General features: G+C 54.4%; 2 protein-coding genes across 11 annotated transcripts in view; one reads left to right on the forward strand and one right to left on the reverse strand.

Annotated features, from left to right (window-relative positions):
* Kmt2c (lysine methyltransferase 2C) overlaps positions 1 to 2,277 on the reverse strand; it is a 203,292-nt gene extending 201,015 nt beyond the window's left edge. For all 10 annotated transcript variants that reach the window (XM_090333583.1, XM_090333576.1, XM_090333579.1 and 7 more), the window contains exon 1: positions 2,100 to 2,277. In XM_090333583.1, the coding sequence (XP_090189709.1) occupies positions 2,100 to 2,260 (161 nt within the window). In that variant the 5' untranslated portion in view covers positions 2,261 to 2,277. The remainder of the gene's footprint in view (positions 1 to 2,099) is intronic.
* A 7,374-nt stretch (positions 2,278 to 9,651) lies between these two features.
* Cct8l2 (chaperonin containing TCP1 subunit 8 like 2) lies at positions 9,652 to 11,377 on the forward strand. The gene has a single exon (XM_090332453.1). The coding sequence runs from the start codon at positions 9,652 to 9,654 to the stop codon at positions 11,332 to 11,334; it is 1,683 nt and encodes a 560-aa protein (XP_090188579.1). The 3' UTR covers positions 11,335 to 11,377.
* Positions 11,378 to 19,969: the final 8,592 nt, after the last annotated feature.

A 19,969-nucleotide genomic window follows, 5' to 3' on the forward strand; every position in this document is an offset into this window, starting at 1 on the left:
AGCTAGGATTACAGGCAGGAGCCATCAGTGTCCCGACACGGAAATTTTAAAACTTTATTATCATTTCTTCAGAACATTAATTTCACATTATTTCACTGATTATAAACCTAAATCATATTTTTACTTATCCGTTTCACTTTCAGTGTTCACCAACCAAACTGCGGGGTCTTTTCCACATGGAGTCTAATATCTACAGAGATACAAATGGAAAATCGGGCCCTTCGCTTTCCATTTCCTAAAGCACTCAGGAGAGCCCGCTCCCTCCAAAAGACATTTAATTTTGAGAATTGCATATAAAGTTTAGAGCCACCAAGGCTGCCAATAGGCTTCACTTTCCTGTTTTCACAACTGACAAAAAAGAAAAAGAAAAAAAAAGCCTAAGACACAGAATTGTCCTAAACACTTCCCAAAGTTTGTTTTACACTGTTACATTGTCATTTTTTTTTCTCAAATAGACTCCTTTTCCTTTTCCACAATCAAAGTAAGACGGCAATTCCCAACAACAACCTTTCTTCCGGTGAACACAAGAGTTGCCGTAATACAACCGAGCTGATTTCGATAGATGCGTGTGTGTGTGTGTGTGTGTGTGTGTGTGTGTGTGTGCGCGCGCGCGAGCGCGCGCGTGCCCGCGTGCGCCTGCGTGCAGGCGTCTGCACGCATCTGGGACTAAGGATGTGACAACAGACATGTCTACTCTACCTAGAATTTAAATGCAGATCTACAGCGCAGAGTAATCGCTAATGTCCAGAAAACAATGCTTTTCCGAGCAGTGAACACGGGAAGCAGTCAGGAAAACCCTTACTATGGGTAAGTTCGTTGTGGGTTTAAGAAAGGATACAAAATTTAATAAACACGAGGCAAGCTCTAAAGTTACGTGCAGCTCCCCTTCCAGTTCCACTTCAGGCAGGAGGGCTTTTTACCGCGGACCCTGTGTTTCAGTGCAGGCGACGTAGAAAAGGACCTGCATCACGGAGCCGCGCACGTCACCGTGTGTGCTCGTCTCTCCCGGGGCTTCTTCCAGCCAGGGGCTGGCGAGGAGACCCGGCGGCGACCGAAGGCCCCGAGACGCTCTGGCAGTCACAAGAGGCGCGTTCGGCGCGGGGCTGAACGGGTTCCAACCTTCACCGCGCGTCCGCAAGCCGCCCGACGACACCCCATCGCTCGTGGACCGGACCCACGCGACAGCCCACCCGAGGACGCGCCGCCGGCCCGGCCGGGGACCGCCCGAGGGCACGAGGAAGCCGCGCACGCCACCCGACGACTGGCGGAGCCCCTCGCCGCCCGGCCGCCGCCCGCCGGCTCCCCCGCGGGGCCCCCGCGCCCGGGCAAAGTTGCCGAATAACCCATCCGGGAAAACCGCACTTCCAGCCGCCTCCTCCCGCGGTGCCGGCGCAACCGAAACCTAAGCCTGGCCAGGCGGAGTCCGAGTGACGTCCGGCCAGCGCTCGGCTCGGCGTCCTCCAGGAAAGAAGAAAAACGGGGGGAGCAGGGGAAGAAAGAAAACACGACGCGCGCCGCCCGGCCCGGCCGGGGCCCGCGCCCCGGGGGCTCGGCGCCGCACCTGGGGCCGCACCTGGGGCGCGGAGGTGCGGGCGGGCCGGTGGGGGAGGGGCGGGCGGCGGGCGGGCGGCCTCCGCACGCAGCATCCCGGGGGGAAGACTCGGGCTCGGGTCCGGAGAAGTTCCGGGAGCCCCTCGCTGACAAAGGCGGCCCGCGGCGGCCCCCGCGCCGGGACCCCCGCGGCCGCGGCTTTTGACAGCTCGGTCCCGGCGTCCGCCGGCTCCGCGGCGCCCCGGCAGCCCGTCCGGGCGCCACCCGGCTGTGCCCCGCCGCCCGTGTCCGCGCGCCCGGCTAGGCCACTGGGAGCCGACGGGGAAATCTCCCGGAGCAGCGGAGCTCGGAGCGGACCCAGCCGGGGCCGAAGTAAAAGTAAAGTGGCCGGCGCGGGGCGGCGGGAGCGGCGGGCGTCCGCCGCGGCTCGGCCGGCCGGGACCCCCGGGCCGGGGGCGCGGGCGGGGGCGCGGGCCGGGGCGGGCGCCTGACAGCTCGGGCCCGCGCCGCCGCCGGCCGCCGGCCCGGCTCCCTCGCGCTCAACTTACTTCTTTCTGGCTCTCTGGAAAGGGGAAGCGCCATCTTTGCGAGGCCGGCCCCGAGGTCTTTTGTCTGCGGCTGCGGGGCTCGGGGCCGGGGCTCCGGGCTCCTCGGGGGGGGGTGGCGGCGGCTGCGGCTGCTCCGCGCCCCGGTCCTCCTCCGACGACATCCTGGTCACCAGGAAAGACACATGGATCCCGGTCCTCCTCCTGGGGGGCTCCTCCCGCCGCCGCCGCCGCCGCTGCTCGGGTTGCTCCTCCCCGGCTCAGCCTCTCGCATTTCCCGCAGCCCCGGGAGCAGCAGCCGCCGCAGCAGCAGCAGCAGGTACCGGGGGAGGCTGCACCGCGGAGCGAGCAGGACACGCACTCACACACATCGGCGCGGGCGCGCGCACTCGGCGCGCAGGGGCCGGCGGGGGGCGGCCGGCGGCGGCGGCGGCGGCGGCGGCGGCGGCGGGCGGGGCGCGGCGGGCGGGGCGGGCGGCGCGGGGCGGGGCGCGGCGGGGGCGGGCGCGGCGGGGGCGGGAGGGGTCGGCAGGGTGGGGCGGGGCGGGGCGCGGCGGGGGCCCGGGGGTCCGGCGGGCGGGGCGGGGCCGCGCGGGGCGGGGCTCCCGGGCTGGGCGGCGGGGCCTCCCGCGGCGGGGGTCTCGGCCCGCGCCCGCCCCTCCCCGGCGCGCCTGCGGGCGGCGGCGGCGAAGTTTTGACAGCTGCCCCAGTTGTGGAGGAGGTCCCGGGGCCCGCGCCGGCCCGCGCCCGCCCGCCCGGAGCGGGGGAGGAGGAAGTGCGGCAGGTGTGCCTCCACCACACGGACGCACGCGGCCGACGCCGTCCAGCGAGGCCCGCGCCGGCTCCCGCGGGGCGCCCCGCACCGCCGACCCCCTCAAACTCGCCGCCGTCTCGCCCACACGCACGCACGCACGCACGCCGGCGCCTCGCGCCCCCGCCGCGGCCCCCGCCCGCCCCCTGCGCGCCGCTGTCACTCACGGGGCTCGCCGCGCATGCGCCGCGCGGCCGCGGCTGACCTCACCGCCCCTCCCCCCCACCCCCCTCCTGCTCTGACGCGGCGGCGGCGGCGGCGGCGGCGGCGGCGGCCCGGCCGCGGCTCGGGCTCGGCGACAGTCAAGCTGCGGACCTGGAGTCCGGGATCCGGGACGGGGCCCGCGAGGGGAGGACGGCTGTAAACACTCCCGACTGTGCGCCGCGCGCGCGCGTGCGGCCCCGGGCGCCGCCCCGGTCCCGGCCCCACGCGGGACGTCGGCTCACACGCGTCCGGAGCGCCGCGAGGCGCAGCGCGAGGAGCCCCGGGAGACCCGCCGACCCGAGGCCGCCCCACTCGAGGACCGGGAGCAGACAAAGGGGGCCGCGGGGCGGGGGCGGCCCGGCTCCCCGGCCCACGCGCGGACCGAGCGCCGCGGCCCCGGCCGCCGCCCGCCCGCGCCCCGCCCGCAGTGCTCAGCCCCAGGTAGACTCTCGCTCGTTCCTTTTGGTGAGGGGCTCTCCGGCGCTCACCCGAAGGGCGCTCACCGCACAGGGCGCTCCCCCCACAAGGCGCTCCCCCCACAGGGCGCTCACCCCGAGGGGCGCTCACCCCGAGGGGCGCTCCCCCCACAGGGCGCTCACCCGAGGGCGCTCCCCCCACAGGGCGCTCACCGCACAGGGCGCTCACCCCACAGGGCGCTCCCCGCACAGGGCGCTCCCCCCGAGGGGCGCTCACCCCACAGGGCGCTCCCCGCACAGGGCGCTCCCCCCACAGGGCGCTTCCCCCACAGGGCGCTCACCCGAGGGCGCTCCCCCCCGAGGGGCGCTCACCGCACAGGGCGCTCCCCCCACAGGGCGCTCCCCCCGAGGGGCGCTCTCCGCACAGGGCGCTCCCCCCACAGGGCGCTCCCCCCGAGGGGCGCTCACCCCACAGGGCGCTCCCCCCGAGGGGCGCTCACCCACAGGGCGCTCACCCGAGGGCGCTCCCTCCACAGGGCGCTCACCCCGAGGGGCGCTCACCCGAGGGCGCTCCCCCCACAGGGCGCTCGGCCCCGCGGGCTCGCCTGCTGGACAGGCTTGGGCGCCCAGAGCCGCTCTACCCTCTACCCGGGACGATCGGGCTCCAGTTACAATTGCCATTTGAATTCTGTCCGGCCGAGGAAGGGTGGAGTGGAGGAGAAGCTGGTAGAGGAGGCGGGAAGGAACGGTGCGTTAAGAGAGTAAAGGGGACTACCCACGCGAAGGCAGCCGACCGCGTTAGGAGTGCATCTTAGGGGACACGGAAGTAAGCAATGCAGTTTAAATAATGACACAAACGTAGAGACTCACCTGCTTTACTTCTCTCTGCGCTTTGCCCCTCGAGCACGTTGAACACTGAGATATTAATACAAATGTTGATCTGTCTCCAATAGCGAAATGTAAGGACTCATTTTTCACCGAGCTTTTCTTACATCCCTACCCTCCAATATAGGAATTACGGGTGTGCGCCACCATACCTGTCCTACAACATGTGAAAAATAAATGTTCAAAACACTATTGTACTAGACAGAACTTTTACTTTCTATGTGTTTTTGCAAAGTATTTCAGTCTGTACTCTTTTAATTATAACAATATATTTGAGGAAGGCTAATAAGATTGTTATTTGCAACAAAGTTAAGACATAACTCAGGAAGCCACACAAGATTTTCCTAGAGTCTAGCAAGAAAGTGACACTGGGTAAGACTGCACAGTGCAGATACATTCTCACTAACTGAAGCCCTGTGAAATATCATTGGATGATTAGAGTTCAATCTTGTGTTGTGCTTTTAGTGAATACAAAAAATAATTCATGGGGCCGGGAGTTTGGTCTAGTGGTAGAGTGCTTGCCTAGCATGCACAAAGACCCAGGTTTGACTCCTTAGTACCACATATAGAAAAAAGCTGGAAGTGGTGCTGAGGCTCAAGTGGTAGGGCTCTAGCCTTGAGAAAGTCCAAGGACAGTGCTCAGGCCCTGAGCTCAAGCCCAGGACTGGCAAAAAAAAAATTCATGTTGCCGGATGTGGTGGCTCACACCTGTAATCCCAGCTACTCAGGAGGCTGAGATCTGAGGCTAAAGATTCAAAGCCAGCCCATGCACAAAAAGACCAGGGACTCTTATCTCCAATTAACCCCTAGAAAATGGAAAATGGGGCTTGGCTCAAGGGTAGGGCGATGGCCTTGAGCTGGAGCTCAGGGACAACCTCCAGGCCCAGGGGTTGGGCAGTAGCCATGACCTGAAGGGCTCAGAGACAGCACTAAGGCTTAGTTCAAGCCCCAGGACCCACAAAAAAAATAATAATTCATGTTGTAAGGTACCAGTGCCTCACTGAGCATTGCAGTTCAAAGCCAGCACAGCATTAAAAAAAAAATCTATAACATCTTTGGCTGCAATTAACCAGCAGAAAAGCCAAAAGTGGAGCTTTACTCTCAAAAGTGGGAGCACTAGCCTTAACCAAAAACCTTCCAAGACTAGGGCTGGGAGTTTGGCCTAGTGCAAGAGTGCTTGCCTAGCATGCACAAAGACCTGGGTTGGATTCTTTGGTTCTACATACATAGAAAAAGCCGGAAGTACTGCTATGACTCAAGTGACAGAGCTCTACCCTTGAGAAAGCTCAGGGACAGCGCTTGGGATCTGAGTTCAAGCCCCAGGATTGGCAAAACAAACAAAAAAATAACCTTCAAGGACAGCATTCAGTCCCTGGGCTCAAACCCCAGGACCAGCAAACACACACACACACACACACACACACACACAAGTTCTTGTGCTTACACTACAAACTCATCACTGAATGTTGTCAGGTCTTTGGAGTTGGTAGTGGCTCTGTGGCTCACATGATAAAGCACTAGCCTTGAGCGGAAGAGCTCAGGGACAGTACAGTGCCCAGGCCCTGAGTGTGGAAATATCACTGAAAACATGAATTCTAGATCTTTTCATTTTTGTATCCATTTCTTACTATTTAAGTAGAATGAGAGAGGGGGAGGGAAATTATTTTCTTTCTGTATACCTGAATTAGCCTGGAAGGCCCAGGGCTCTTCTGGGTAGAATCAGGAGGGGGAGGGGTTTCTGTAGCACCTTTGACACAGGTGGGACTCTAGCCCTCCGGAGGTCTCCACTTTAAGCTGACAGCAGCTGTTAGCAAGAGGAAATAGCAAAAGGGCAGCAGGGAACTAGAAAATAAGCATGGTAAAAGGTAGGAATAGGATTAAATATTTACATGCACTGTGTACAAGACCAAGGCATCTGGGGTTTGGGGAGGGCAGAAACCTTGTCTCTTCATAAAGGCACACGGTGACATCATCAAGTGACAAGGGTGGTTATGGTCATTATGAAAAAGGCCACTTAGTCTCCCCTTCTCCCACATACTTCTTGGGTTCATTTTTTTTTTTTCCTTTTGGTCAGTCATGGGGCTTAAGTTAAGGACTTGGACCCTGACCCTGAGCTCTATTTCACAGGCTAGCTCTCAACCATTTTTGAGCCACAGTGCCACTTCTAGTTTCCTGGTGGCTAATTGAAGCTAAGAGTCTGATAGATTTTCTATCCCATGCTGGCTTCAAACTGTGATCCTCACATCTCAGCCTTCTGAGCAGGTAGGATGACAGGGTGAACCGCCAGCACCTACCTGGATTTATCTTTAGAGATAGACATAACCACTGTATCCAATTTCTAGAGCTGGCACACAAAGTATCCCAAACTGGGTGGCTTAAGATTAAAGAAATGTATTCTGGGGGCTGGGAGTTTGGCCTAGTAGTAGAGTGCTTGCCTAGCATGCACGAAGACCCAGGTTCGATTCCTCGGCACCACATACATAGAAAATTCCAGAAGTGGTGCGGTGGCTCAAGTGGTAAAGTGCTAGCCTCCAGAAAGTCCAAGGACAGTGCTCAGGCCCTGAGATCAAGCCCCAGGACTGGCAAAAGAAAAAAAGAAATGTATTCTCTCAGAATAGAGCCATAACAGTTACCTTATTTAGTAAGCAGTAGCTGAATACATGGTGGAATAATCATGAAGATATATGTCAGATGTTAGGTATTAGAAAAGGCAAAAATGTTGCTGACAATGTTTAAATGAAAAGAAACTACGTTTATAAATAATATATGTAAACACTTTGCTACAACCTTCTGTTTGTCATATTTTACATGTCTAATATTTAGGCAAATCATCTTTGCCAACCATCTTTGTCCATATTTGTCGTGAGGGCATTTCATACCTGCTTCTGGTGGAGTCTCCAACATCCAAAATCATCACATCATGTGGTGGCACATGCCTGTAACCCAAACACTTTGAAGACTAGGGCAGGAGAATCAAGAGTTTGAGAATGGCTTAGCAATTAATACACCAATGCAAAGAGTGAATGGAGCCGGTGAATAAGAGTAAATATGGTCAAACACTTTTTTTGCATGGATGAAAAATAAAAACGAAACCTGCTGAAATTGTCTTAGGAGTGTGATGGGGAGAGGGGGTTGATGAGATACAAGAAATACATGATACACGTGTTGTAATTAATGCAAGCTAACAGAAAAAGGTAAAAAAAAAATTTTTTTGAGAACAGTATGAGCTAAATAGTGAAATTGCTGGGTCTGGTGGCTCACACCTGTAATCCTAGCTTCTCAGGAGGCTGAGATGTGAGGATCAAGGTTCAAAGTCAGCCTGTGCACTAAAGAACATGAAACTTTTGTCTCCAATTAATTACTGGAAAACGGGAAGTGGGGTTGTGGCTCTGGGGTAGGGCTGTAGCCTTGAGCTGAAGAGCTCAGGGACAGCGCCCAGGCCCAGAGTTCAAGCCCCATGACCCACAAAAAAAGAAAAAAAAAATAGGGAAACTGTCATGAAATGGAGCTGGGCAGGCAGCAGCAAGGCATCCGGTTAGCTTACAAATCCTAGCTACTCAGGAAACTGTGATCTAGGGGTTGTGGTTCAAAGCCAGCCTGGGAAGTAAAAACTGTGAAGCTAGCCTGCCATGATGGCTCTGGCTGTAATCCTAGCCTTGAGCCAAGCCCCACTCCTGGAGATGAGAATCTCAGGTCCTTTTGTGCCAGGGCTGGCTTTAAACCTTGATCCTCAGATCTCAGCCTCCAGAGTAGCTAGGATGACAGGCGTGAGCCCCTGCGCCCACCTGTTTTCCCTTTTTCTCTTACACTAGCCCCTCTGTGAAGTATTAAAACAGCGCTCACATCGTTTCCTGAGTCCTAGGCTGCAGTTGTCAGTGTGAGTTCTCTTTCTCTTTGGGATATCTGTTATTAATCCACCAGGATTTTTTCAAGTAAAAAATGAATGGCATTGCTGACCTTCCCTAGTCTCGAGAGATATGTTCATCCTTTTCATCTGGCACCTGGTCTGCCCCCTATTAGATGCTGGATGCACTTTGGTTTTTTGTGGGTTTTTTGTTTTTTGTTTTTGCCAGTCCTGGGCTTGAGCTCAGGGCCTGAGCACTGTCCTTGGACTTTCTCAAGGCTAGAGCTCTACCACTTGAGCCTCAGCACCACTTCTGGCTTTTTTCTATGTATGTGGTACTGAGGAATCGAACCTGGGTCTTTGTACATGCTAGGCAAGCGCTCTACCACTCCGCCACATTCCCAGCCCAGCTCTAACTTTTTGTTGCTTACTTTTTTGGGAAATGTTTTATGAACTTCGTGGCCCAGGCTGGCTTTGAAACCTCCAAATGTCAGCTTCTTAATTAGTATTACAAGTGTGAGCTCCCAGAGCTTTGTATCCAACTTCTTACATTGTTTTTGTGCTTGCTGTATGAGAGTTGGAACCCAGTGTTCCAAGCTCCCCAAGCCTCTACACTCAGCCTCCAGGGGCTTAAGTTCTAGGAGGAGAGATTTAGGATGGAAGAGTTGTTAGTGTTCTGACCTGAAGCCCCCTTCCAGCCCCTCCCCCACTCCCTCTGGTCTTCCTTCTGACATAGGGAGGCCTTCAGTCTTTCTCACTGAACCTCTGGGTCACTTCTGTCTCTGTCTGTAGACTCTCATTCTCATATCTTGTTCTTCCTTTGCTAGCTCAGGGATCTCCCTGGCATGCATGCACACATGTGAATGTATCTAAGTATGCATGCATGTATGTATGTACTTTGTAGTTCCCACACTTGCAGCCTGAAACACCAGAAGACCCACGGGCTCTTCGAGTAGCCCAGCGAACTGGCACAAATCGGTAAGGCAGCCAAAAGGAGCGAGGAGGTGGGTAGTACTGCATAGCGCTTCAAAACAAGCCCGCCAAGGTCAGCCTCCTCCCCGAGCCTCTGCCTGGAAACCGCATGGCACATGGAGGGCCAGTGCGGGCGCCTTTCAGGAGGGCAGTAGTTTCTTCTGATTTCCCGTACTGTCACCAGAGTTTAAAAGAAACTCAGGGCCCCTCTGTGACCTCACGCCCTGCCACCTCCACCTGCTCACTTTGTGATTTCATGGGACATCCGTCTCAGCCAGGTCTGTTGGCGGTCCGGTCCGCTCTGGGGACAGTTTCAGGACTGCACCGCCGAGGGAGGGGCCTTTACTTCTTCGCTTCCAGCGGCCCCTTCGGGAGCTTCCCAGATCCCTGTCCAGGGGACCCCGGCCGCCCTTCCGAGCAGCCATGGAGAGCAGGGTCCCTTCGGCCCTGGTGCTGCCCCAGGTGCTGGGGCCCAGGCGGGAGGAGGGCTCCAGGCGCGCGGCAGCCGGGCCGGGCGCAGGGCCGGCCGGGCGGTACCTGCTGCGGAGCACGGCGGCCGTGCAGGCCCTGGCCAGCGTCATCCGGCCGTGCTACGGGCCCCACGGGCGGCGGAAGTTCCTGGTGACGGCCCACGGCGAGGCGGTGTGCACGGGCCAGGCGGCCGCCATCCTCAAGGCCCTGCAGCTGGAGCACCCCGCGGCCCAGTTCATCCGCGAGGCGGCCCAGACGCAGGCGGAGCACAGCGGGGACGGCACGGCCTTGGTGATTCTCCTGACCGAGGCCTTGCTGGAGCAGGCCGAGAACCTGCTGCGGGCCGGCCTGACGCGAGCCCAGGTCCGCGAGGCCTACGCCACGGCCACGGCCGAGGTGCTGACGGCGCTGCCCTCGCTGGCCGTACGCTCGCTGGGGCCGCTGGAGGACCCGACCTGGGCGCTGTTCCCGGTGGTGAACACGCACGCCGTGCCCGACGCCCACCGCCTGGCGCGGCTGGTGGCCCACGCGTGCTGGGCCAGCAGGGCGGCGGACGGCGGCTTCCGGGCGGAGCGCGTCGGGGTGTGCGCGCTGCGGGGCGGCACGCCCGACCAGTCGTGCATCCTGCCGGGCCTGGCGCTGCCCGCGGCCTGCTGCGGCCTGCGCACCGCCGTGCTCTCGGGGGCCAGGGTGGCCCTGCTGCTCTGCGCCTTCGGGCCCGCCAGCCCCCGCCTGCCGGCCACCGCCCGCCTCTCCGACCCCGCGGGCCTGGCGGCGCTGCGCCGGGGCAGCGACCGCGCGCTGGAGCGGCAGATCGCGCAGCTGGCGGAGCTGGGCATTAACGCGGTGGTGGTGTGGGGCGACGTGGACGACGCGGCTGTCGCCGTGGCCGACAGGCTCCACATCCTGGTGGCGCGGGCGCGGGCCCGGCGGGACGTGGTCTACCTGAGCCAGGTGCTGGACACGCCGCTGCAGACGCAGCTGCTGCCCCCGAGCAGGCCCGGCCGGTGCGGGAAGCTCTACGAGCAGGAGCTGGACGACGCCGGCCGGGCCGTGGTGCTGGAGTGGCCGCCGGCGGGCGCGCCCGCGCCGGCGCTGACGCTGGTGCTGCGCGGCGGCTCCGCAGAGGCCCTGCGCGCCGCCGAGCAGGCCGCCTACCACGGCCTGGACGCCTTCGCGCAGCTCTGCCAGGACCCGCGGCTGCTGCCCGGGGCCGGCGCCACCGAGATGGCCCTGGCCACCACGCTCTGGGAGAAGGGGCACAAGCTGGAGGGGCCCAACGGGCCCGCCTTCCTGGCCTTCGCCCGCGCCCTCCGCTCGCTTCCCCGCACGCTGGCGGAGAACGCGGGGCTGGCGGCCGGCGCGGCCGTGGCCGAGCTGAGCGGGGCCCACCAGACCGGGAACTTCCTCCTGGGCGTGGGCACGGACAGGCTCGTCAACGTGGCTCAGGAGGGCGTGTGGGACCCGCTCACCGCCAAGGCCCGGGGGCTCCAGATGGCCGCCGAGAGGGTGATGCAGCTCGTGTCCGTGGACGAGATCGTCCTGGCCAGGAAGGCCTCCCGGCCCGGCCCGGACGCCAAGGAGGCCGGCAGGCGCCTGTCGGCGGTGAGGAAGAGATTTCTGGGGCAGTATTAGGAGCCAGACCCCCAATAAACGGGGCCTGCCAAGGAGAGCACGACACCCCACATGCGTGCTCGCCTCGCTTACTCCCTCCATCTTCCTTACCTCCCGTTCCATGACATCAGCACAGCCAGCGTGGTAGGGTGCCTGCCTAGCTTGCCCGGAGCCCTGGGTTCGATTCCCATACATAGCAAAGGCCAGAAGTGGAGCTGCGGCTCAAGTGGGAGAGCTCCAGCCTCGAGAAAAGCCCAAGGACAGCGCTCAGGCCCTGAGCTCAAGGCCCAGGACTGGAAAACAAAACAAAACAGCGAGAACATAGAAGTTCTTTTAGTGAACTTACTTCCAAGTTCTGACTTTTTTCCTTTCTTCAGTTTCTCTGAATCAGATTGTGCTCATTTCTGCAATAAGAGCAGGTCTTAATTCTCATAGATTTTGAGTGTCTGTGCTTTGGAGATGAAAAAATATATATAAAGTAATCTCACAATCACGTGTATATTTCCTATATGATATCCTAATGTCTGTGGATTTATGTCTACCTGCCAGTTTAGCACTGACAGCGTAAGTGGCAGTGTGGCTTGAGTGGTAGGGTGCTGTCTTTATGCAAGAGAAGCTCAGGGGCAGCACCCAGGCCCTGAGTTCAAGTCCCAGACCGATTAAAAAAATAAAAGGTAAGGGGAGCCCCAAGCCATGACAGGAAGCTCAGCAACTGTAAGCAGCCCCCCAGGCGCCTGTCCACTTGAACCAGTTACTCTGTTACTGTTTCCACAAACTCAGCCACAATTGAGGAGCAGAATCTAGGAAATGAGCAGCTATAATCTCTTAGAATGGTAAAAACTAAAAAAGCTTTAAACTTTTGGAATGAGAATGAGACTCAAAGTCCAGTGGTGCATAGCATTCCCAATCACTATTGCAAAGCAAGGCAACTTTTATTTGCTAGTCCTGGGGCTTGAACTCAGGGCCCTGGCACCGTCCTTGGACATTTTGCTCAAGGCTAGCCCTCTGCCACTTGAGCCACAGTACCACTTTTTTGTGTGTATGTGGTACCAAAGAATCGAACCCAGGTCTTTGTGGATGCTAGGCAAGCAAGCGCTCTACCACTAGGCTATGCTCCTGGCGTAGCAAGATACCTTGTAAAGCATTCTGTTGAAACTCTAAGAAAAACCCTGAGAAATCTTTTTGTTTTAATTTAATTTTATTGTTGGGGTGATGTACAGTGAAGTTGCAGTTACAGTCATCAGGTAGTGGGTACGTTACTTCTTGAACATTGTTATCCCTTCGCATGTTTTTCTCTGAGAAATGTTTAATGAGAAAAGTGGTCAATGAAGATGAATATTATTACTAATTAGGAAATATAAGATGAATTCTAAAGTTTTGTCTTCATTATACTTTAGTGATAATCTAGTACTTCTGTGTTTATTGTCTTCAAATTTCCTTTTTTGAGGGGGTGAGGGGGCAGTCCTGGGGCTTGAACTCAGGGCCTGGACACTGTCCCCGAGCTTCTTTTGCTCAAGGCTAGCACTCTACCATGGGCCACGGCACCACTTCCAGCTTTTTCTGTAAATGTGATACTGAGGAATTGAACCCAGGGCTTCGTGCATGCTAGGTAAGCACTTGAACACTAGGCCACACTCCTGGCCCAACTTTCCTATTCTCAAAAGTCTCAAGTTCCACCAGGTGTGGTGGCTCACCTCGTAATCCTAGCTACTCAGGAGGCTGAGATCTGAGGATCAAGGTTCAAAGCCTGAGACTCTTATCTCTAGTTAACCTCTAGAAAATGGGAAGTGGGGTTTGATTCAAGTGTAGGGCTGCAGCCTTGAGCTGAAGAGCTGAGGGACAAAGCTCAGGCCCAGGCGTAGGGTGGTAGACTTGAGCTGAAGAGCTCAAGGACAACTCCCAGGCCCAGAGTCCAAGCCCCAGGACCGACATTAAAAAAAAGAAGAATGCTCAGGATCTTACCCATCATTTTATCACCCTAGTCTTAAGTTCCACTGTGGTGGATAGTTCCCGAGACATAGCCCTATGATCATGGAGAAGGTCACAAAAGGAGCCCTTGAAGGCTGTGGGGGGGGCATGGTTCAAGTGGTTTAGCATCTAACTAGTAAATCTGAGCCTCTTGGTTCAATGGTCCTTTGGCCAGGCATTGGTGCTCCTACCTATATTCCCAGCAACTCAGGCTTAGATTTGAACATCACTGTTCAAAGACAGCCTGCATGAGGAAAGTCCCTGAAACTTTGTTGTTGTTGTTGTTGGTGGTGGTGGTGGTGGTGGTTGTGGGACTTGGACTCTGGGCCTGGGCGTTGTCCCTGAGCTCTTCATCACCTCAAGGCTACCACCCTACCCCTTGAGCCATAGCATTGCTTTTGGTTTTCTGGTAGTCAATTGGAAATAAGTGTCTCACAGATTTTAGTGCCTGGGCTGGCTTTGAACCAGGATCCTCAGATCTCAGCCTCCTGAGTAGCTAGGATTAGAGGAGTGAGCCTCCAGTGTCCAGCTTAGACATCATGTTTGACCTGTATCTATTTTTGATTTTTAACTAAAATGTTCTCTTTATATGTTTATAAAATAAACATAGCTTTTATCTGAACCTAATACATTCACTGCAAATTTTCCAAGGACTATTTTTGTGTGTGTATGCCAATCCTGGGGCTTGAACTCAGGACCTGGACATTGTCCCTGAGCTTTTTTGGTATTTTATTAGAGATAAAAGTTTGAAGCCAGAAAAAAAAAATATATATATATATATATATATATCTCCAGAGTGGGATACACAAGAGCCTTTTCAATAATAAACTTGGGAAGAAGGAGACTCCCATCTCCTGTGTATATACCACAGCAACTGCTCTGTCTTTCTAGACCATTTATAGTTTCTTTCAGTGCAGCTGAGGGTATCTCCTGTCTGGCCTTCTGTGTGAGCCTTCACCCAGTAGCCAGCAGCATTAGGGTCATATAGCCATGTAGACTGTCAGGTGTCCATGGCCTTACCTCATGGAGCTGGTGTGCAACAGAGACCTTAAGCAATAATCCACATTCAAAATGTCCTCATAATGCCTAGAACCAAAGTACTGTGGACTGAATCCAGGGTTCCCAGCTCTCTATTGCTTGAGTTACAATATCTTTGTGTGTGTGTGTGTGTGTGTGTGTGTATGTGTGTGTGTGTGTGTATGCCTGGGTGCTGTCCCTGGGCTCTTCAGCTCAAGACCAGTACTCTACCACGTGAGCCACAGCACCACCTCTGGTTTTCTGGTGCTTTAACTGGAGATAAGACTCTCATAGACTTTCATGCCCTGTCCAGCTTTCGAACGCAATCCTCAGATCTCAGTCCTGAGTAGCTAGGATTATTGGCACCCGGTTCCTTACTGATTTCTGTCTTCCTTCTGTGGAGAAGTTGATCAGAAGTTGACTTGTTTCACTGGATCCAGATCTGGTTTGGAGGCGGTAGGAACAAGGCCCCCGGCAGGCAAGCTCAAGGTTCTTGGAAGGCCTTGGCTTGGGGCTTGGCTACACATTTCTTTTCCAAGACATGCTTCTCTCCAGTCGGGAAATGCACCATTGCTGGTGCACCTGCCTGGTCCTCCAGGTCCCTCCAGCTTCCACACACTGCATGACCAGTGGCCAGTAGCTCTGGGGAGAGGGAGCATGAGGTGAGACTTGGAAGAACAGGAAACAAGGAGCTTGGGATTGCCAGGGCATTCATGAGGTGGCTCGGTGTGGAGCTGAGACACCCAGTTGTTGGTGCCTCCGGGGGATGAAGAGTGCCAGGCCGAGTCTCAGTCTCGTCCACCACAGTGCTGCAGTCCTGAGAGAAAACATCCATTCTCAGCTGCAAGAACGCGAGTGGTGAGGGGAGGAATCAACATAAGAGGGAGGGGAGCCATTTTGCCAGGCCCTTCCACACGTTAGGTCAGGTAGAAAAAGCCACGTTTCAAGAGGAGCTTTTTAGCTCCAAATGGACACATCTGAAGAGAGGTCAGGAGAAGGCAGGGCAGAAGGATGCCCCCATTCCTTGTGGGGTCAGAAGGACTCTCGCTCTTCGTTTTTGCACAAGGTCTCCCTAGGCAGGCCTACACTTACAAACTGCCTACTTTTATCTCCTTAGTGCTAAGATTCCAGGCAGCGCCCGCTCGCTCACCTGGCACAGCTCCTTTTAGAAAGGCTTGCTTGTATCCCCAACACCACTTCTAGTTCTGCTCAAGCCTTTCTAGAACCATTGACTACCACAAGTGACACCTCCTGCTACATGTGACTATGGAGCCATGGTTTAACATTAACTGATGAGACCGCTCCCCCTCTCTGGGATTTAGTGACACCCCCCCCTTACAACCCAGTTACCTAACTAAGCAGCTGCCACTACTTAAAGAAAAAGCTGCCCTTGTGATGTCAACCCTGGGAGGTGACAGATGACAGATGTCCAAAATAGCCATCCCATGCAAATCTCAAGTCCCCTCCCACCCTCTTATGTGCACAGGTTAAAGCTGCCCCGGGGGCAGAAGAGGAAGACAGGAAAGAAAAGTAGAAGAGCCAGCTAACCTCGCAGAGGCCTCTGAAGAACAAGCCAAGGAAGGAGCACAGAATCTCCAGGAGGGCTGGGGAACTGAGGGCTCGGGAAAGTCTCAACTTCCGATTTGGAACTTTGGGGCCTTCTGAGTAGCTCAGACAGGTAGTGAAGATCCAGGGGACAGAGGCTCCCGAGGGTGAGGCAGGTGACAGAATGTGCTCTGACTACACTGCCTGCAGAAGGGAGTGCCAGGGATTTGAGTGCGGAGCCCCTGAATCTTGGGGTCATTTCAGTTCTGACAAAAGATAAGAATGTAAACCTTAGAAACGGCCAGAAAAAGATAAGCTCAGGCCACATCCACTCATGCACTGAGATTAAACAGCATCAATGATGGATGCTGGAGATAAAAAATTGACTTAGTTCTAACTCCAGAATAGAAAAAAATAAATAAAAAGATGCTGGGCATGGTGGCTACTCAGGAGGCTGAGATCTGAGGATCGAGGTTCAAAGCCAAGCGGGGCACTAAAGTCTATAAGACTCTAATCTCCAATTAACCACTAGAAGTGGCTCAGTGGCTCCTGGGATAGAGCAGTAGTCTTGAGCTGAAGAGCTCAGGGACAGCGCCCAGGCCCAGAGTTCAAATCCCATTGCTGCCAAAAAAAAAAAAAAAGGAAAAAAAGATGTATATAAGGTTTGGACTGATCAAGAAAACCCACAATGGGGATTAATTTAGATGTCCAAATATGAATGTGCTCAAATGAGACCCTCACTTTGTACAATAAGGAAGGTCAAGAGCTTCAAAGTTCAAGGCCAGTCTGGACAAAGAGTTTGTGAGGCCTTAGCTCAACAGGAAGAACTGGCAGAGTTGTGTCAATCCGTCATCTCAGCTATTCAATAAATATAAATAGGAAGATCTTGGTCTGAGACATTTAAAGAAAATTAACCAGAATGAAAAGCAGTTGAGGTACCTGCCTAACTAGCACAAAGACCTGGGCTTGACTCAAGTCCCAGTACCACAGGAAAAGAAGAAAAATAAGAACCACAAAAGTACTGGCTAGATTAAGTATTCTGCTATCAGGCAGTTTGGGTTCTAGATATGAAAACACTGCAATTATTTACTTGTTGCAAGAAAGCTACACATATTTTCTATATGTTTGACTTCAAGCCTTGAAAATTCAGTCTGGAAATACGAGTCCTGTACTATCTGGGAATTCACCAGCCTCCATGCTGTCACAAGGCCTGACGTGAGTCAGTACAGACACTAACTTTCAGTGATAATCATTTTGTAATGACGCAATAGTTCCGGATGCAATCTTAAACACTGCATGTTTTTTTGGTTATTTTTTGGTCAGTTGTGGGGCTTGAACTCCAGGCCTGGACATTGTCCCTGAGCTCTTCAACTCAAGGCTACCACTCTACTACGCTGAACCACAGCACCACTTCCAAGACATTTTTTTTTTTCTTTAGCAAAAACAAAAACAAAAACGGCTGTTTGACGGGCAGTGCATTTAATCAGCATTCATGATCCAGTCATCTGGATGGGAGGTTCAATTCTACAACTACAATTTGTTTATTATGTAATGCTATGGTTAGTAAGATACTGTACACAGGGGTCAGCCCTTCCTTCTCTTTCCTCCTGTTTTCCCCTCCCATCTTTGCCCACAAGTTGTGTAGTTCATTTTCTGCACTGTCTACTGAGTACCATGCCTGCATTTGTTCACCTTTCTTCCCTCCATCTCTCCACCCCTCCTCTACCCCTCCCCCCCAAAAAAACCCAAAAGCAAAACCAAACAACATCAAGAAGAACAGAAGCAACAACAAAACATGCTTTCAAGCTTGTTTCCATACATAATGTGAACCACATTTTTTTCCCCAGTCCTAGGGCTTGAACTTTGGCTCTGGCACTGTCCCTAAGCTGAGCTTCTTTTGCTCACGACTAGCATTCTACCACTTGAGCCGCAGCTCCTATCCAGCTTTTTCTGAGTAGTTCTTTGGAGTTAAGAGTCTCGTGGACTTTCTGGCTCTAGCTGGCTTTGAGTTCAGATCCTTAGATCTCAGCCACTGGAGTAGCTAGGATTATAGACACGAGCCACCGTGCCCAGCCAGATGAGTCATCATTTTAAAAACATCTTAGAGCCACGCGCCAGTGGCTCCAGAGGCTGAGACCTGAGAATCGAGGGTCAAAGCCAACCTAGACACAAAAGTCCGTGAGACTCTTATCTCCAATCCAGCAATCCAGAAAACCAGAAGTGGTACTGTGGCTCTAGTGGTAGAGCAGTAGCTTTGAAGAGCTGAAGAGCTCAGGGACATCGCTCAGGCAAAAAAAAAAAAAAAAAGGCACTTCCATATTCTGGCTCTGTGCTTACAGATTCCAGAACTCCCAAACTCCCTGTCACATACACTTCAAGTTCTGCACTACCAATCCTCTACCAGAAGAAAACAAGTGAACACCGGCTGAACTCACCCACACCTAATCACTATTATTATTATTATTATTTTGTCAGTCCTAGAGCTTGAACTCAGAGCTTGGGTGTGGTCCCTGAACTTTTGTGTTCAAGACTAGTGGACCTACCACTTTTAGCCACTTCCAGTTTTTGTGGTTAACTGAAAAGTCTCATGGTCTTTCCAGCCAAAGCTGGCTTTGAACCATGATCCTCAGATCTCAGCCTCCTGAATAGCTAGGGTTACAGGCGGGAGCCACCAGCTCCTGGCTAGGCTCATAATTATTAACCATCTTTATAGAGGGAGAAATTGAGACACTAGTCTCTGTTGGGGTCAGTTTCCAAGAAGGATTGAATCTCGCGATATCTAAAAACTCTTCAGTAGCTGGCCTTGGTGGTTCACGCCTGTCATCTTAGCATGCATACGTGTGTGTATGTGTAGCATATTATCTCCCATTAGTCACAAATCATGAAGCATTGGCTTCTATTGCTACTGCTAGCTTTCTGTGGCCTAGGGGCACCACAGAATTTCCATCTGGTTCCAGATGGAAATCTAATATATCTATAACCCTAAAATGATGAACAACTTTGGCAAAGACAGATGAGGTCTCTGAGACCCAGAGAGTTCACACTGCTGCTTGGCGCAGTGGTTTCCTGAAACTGGCCTACCTTCCCACCTCAGCAGAGAGCTGGTGGGCACCATGACCGACCAGATCTGGGTGCTACACAGAACTGTGTTAAGGAGGAGGAAGAGGAGGAATGGGAGGAGGAGGAAAGGGAAGGGCAGGGCAGGGCCCTCCTCCCAGTCAGAGTCAGTCTCTGCAGGGTGACAATTAACCACCTCAGGGCTGCAGCTGGGCTCCAGGAATAGTCACCCTTCCCCCACTGCACTCTGGCAACACCAAGCCTTGGAGCTGAGCCGCCCTAGGGGAAGGGGCTGCCTGCCAAGTACCTGCCCACCTGGGGCCAGGGCCAGGCCAGACACTCCATTCTGTGAACAGCTGGAAACAAAGTGGGCAAAAGGGTGGCTTTGGGACTCAGGCCTTGCTTCTCACTCTTCTGGTAAAGGAATAACAGGAAATACAGTAAGAAAAATCAAAGAACATGAACTATTCACAAGGAGAATAGCTATTTTTCTCCAACTCTTACAGGCACCTCTATGTAATTTTGGCAGAATCTAACAGGAAGGATAGTTTGCTTGGTCCTGTGGGTGAGAGCTAATGTAGCCATTTGTTTGCTCATCAATCATTTGTTAAGTTCCTACTTTGTGCCCTGGAGATGCAGCCCTGAAAAACACAAAACAGGGTCCTGTATCCCAGAGCCCACCTCTTACATGGGAGAAGGTCTTCATGAGCAAGTAAACAAGACTACTCCACTTCAGAAAGTAACCACATGACATGACAGAAGGTAGATAACTGGGGTGGTGGAGGGGACTGATTTTAGAAATGCTTCCTGGAGCTGATTCAGGAATTGAGCTTGATGAGAGATCTAAAGACACACCCATCCAGATCAACCAGCCCTAAGGTGAAAGTGACTTAGCAAAGAAGACAGCGGGTCCTGACTGTACCTAATGTAGCCAACAGGACCTCACTGAGCAGGGCTTGGGGAGCAGGACTCAGTCTGTCCTGAGGACTGAGATGGTACAAGGGGAGGCAATCAGAAGAGCCATTTTCTGGATGTATTAGTGAGTCTCCAAGGTTCCCACCTCAGGGGT

The sequence above is a fragment of the Megascapheus bottae genome, chromosome 5 (assembly GCF_031878675.1).
Source record: "Megascapheus bottae isolate mThoBot1 chromosome 5, mThoBot2.hap1, whole genome shotgun sequence".
Classification (NCBI taxonomy): Eukaryota; Metazoa; Chordata; class Mammalia; order Rodentia; family Geomyidae; genus Megascapheus; species Megascapheus bottae.

Coding starts and splice junctions, on each gene's coding strand:
- Cct8l2 (XM_090332453.1), top strand. CDS start 9,652: ATGGAGAGCAGGGTCCCTTCGGCCCTGGTGCTGCCCCAGGTGCTGGGG.